This window comes from Hibiscus syriacus, unplaced genomic scaffold, assembly GCF_006381635.1.
Source record: "Hibiscus syriacus cultivar Baekdansim isolate YM2019G1 unplaced genomic scaffold, ASM638163v2 tig00110549_pilon, whole genome shotgun sequence".
Taxonomy (NCBI): Eukaryota; Viridiplantae; Streptophyta; class Magnoliopsida; order Malvales; family Malvaceae; genus Hibiscus; species Hibiscus syriacus.
The window spans coordinates 11,989-13,631 of record NW_024062776.1 but is presented as its reverse complement, the minus strand read 5'-3'; the positions used below and the strand labels follow the sequence as shown (position 1 = coordinate 13,631).

Here is a 1,643-nt window from a genome sequence, read left to right as displayed (position 1 = left end):
TTTTGTCGGCTTTGAATGCTATACGAAGATTATATTTCTTAAGTAACAAGGAATTCAACTAAGCACAGTTGTTTATCGATGCAGAGGCTCTAGTTGTTTATATGCAAAGGTTCTTATTCGGTGTCATCCATATGATTTTTTTAGTGGATAGATGAAGGCTCTAAGCATCAAATTATAATCTAATCGATCACTTGTCATCGTCTCAAGGATGCTTTGTCCTTATTGGGAAAATGTAACAATTCTTACAGTTGTTGATCATTCATAGATTTCACAGTTCAGCACTATATGCAATATAAGCACGGGGAAGAAAACATCCATATGGAGGAATCTTCATTATTCTCTGTGATAGAAATTTATTCATATTAATATTCGAGTAGTAAAACTTGGTCCTTTCCTTCTTAATATGATTTAACCAAATATACCCTTGAGCTCAGCTAGGAAAACTTGGTCCTTTTTGTAAAAAGAAAAATAATACATTCCCATCCACGAAGAATAAAAATAAATAAATAAAATACAGAAAACATAGCCCTCAAAAACGTGCATGCATGCATGCAAACCAATACGTCCGGTAATAATTTTTGTTTTTCATCTTTGGTACATCTCCACGATTCAAGAATTGGAGGCTTGAAGCCTCATTTGCTCATAGAATTGAGCTATGAATTCTTCGGCCTTGATATCGATCTTCTCATCGCCACCTTCATGATCGCCGTGATGCCCGCATTTCTCTTTGGCGATTCCTTCGCGAGGCGATTCGTTTCGGATCACGTCGCTCGCCAGCACGATCGGAGACAAAGACGCTGCCTTTGCTTCCTCTTTACGTTCCTCCCCGGATATAGGCTCGGGCACGATCTCAAGTATAACCTTTTCAGGAGGGGGACGGGGAGGTGACAATTGAGAGCTTTGTGGTTGCACGGGACTCTCTGACCCTACATCCCCTCCTTTCTGCCCAACCTTAGAATCCACATCGACCGGATCCGGCTTCGAGTCCGATACCGTCAAATCGCCGACGGATTTCGTACGCAACATGCCTAGAGCTGCCTTGAAAATACCGACGGAAGCCGAACGTCTCATCCCCTTCCGCGATGGCGTGCCGGCTCTTTCGTTATCGAGAGCCTTCTTTTTGTCCCTGCTAAAGATGGAGGTGAATGACGGTGTTGTTGTCTCTCCCATTTCACAGAGACAAAAGAAAATAACCCTCGATGTATATACTTTAGCCCGAAAACTTAACAAAGATCCTTGCCCTAATGAGACAATGGAACAATGATTTGTCCCTGTCGAATTTCTACCAGGAGAATGAAACAATGGTTTATATATATACACTATTCCAAGTTCGAAATATTCTTAAAATGGCTATTATAACAAAAAAATAATAAAACTAATTTAACCACTAAATGCATGTTACTATTTTTCATCAAATAAAGCTAAATTTGAGGTGCAAATTTTAATCATATTATTTAATTGCTAAATAGAATGTTAGTATAGAATTCAATATCGGAACCATGAACGTCTTCGATGTATGGGCACACTCTAATGTTTGAAGAGTCGACAAACAAGTTTTAAAAGAGATCCCAAAAATCACATTAATTACAATGCACGTATTATAGGCTTAAAATGGAGGAGGAATTGAATGGAATAGTGGAAAT

General features: G+C 39.0%; 1 protein-coding gene across 1 annotated transcript; it reads right to left on the bottom strand.

The window, feature by feature from the left end:
* Positions 1-609: 609 nt before the first annotated feature.
* LOC120131204 lies at positions 610-1,170 on the bottom strand. The gene has a single exon (XM_039148253.1). The coding sequence runs from the start codon at positions 1,168-1,170 to the stop codon at positions 610-612; it is 561 nt and encodes a 186-aa protein (XP_039004184.1).
* Between the last annotated feature and the right edge of the window lie 473 nt (positions 1,171-1,643).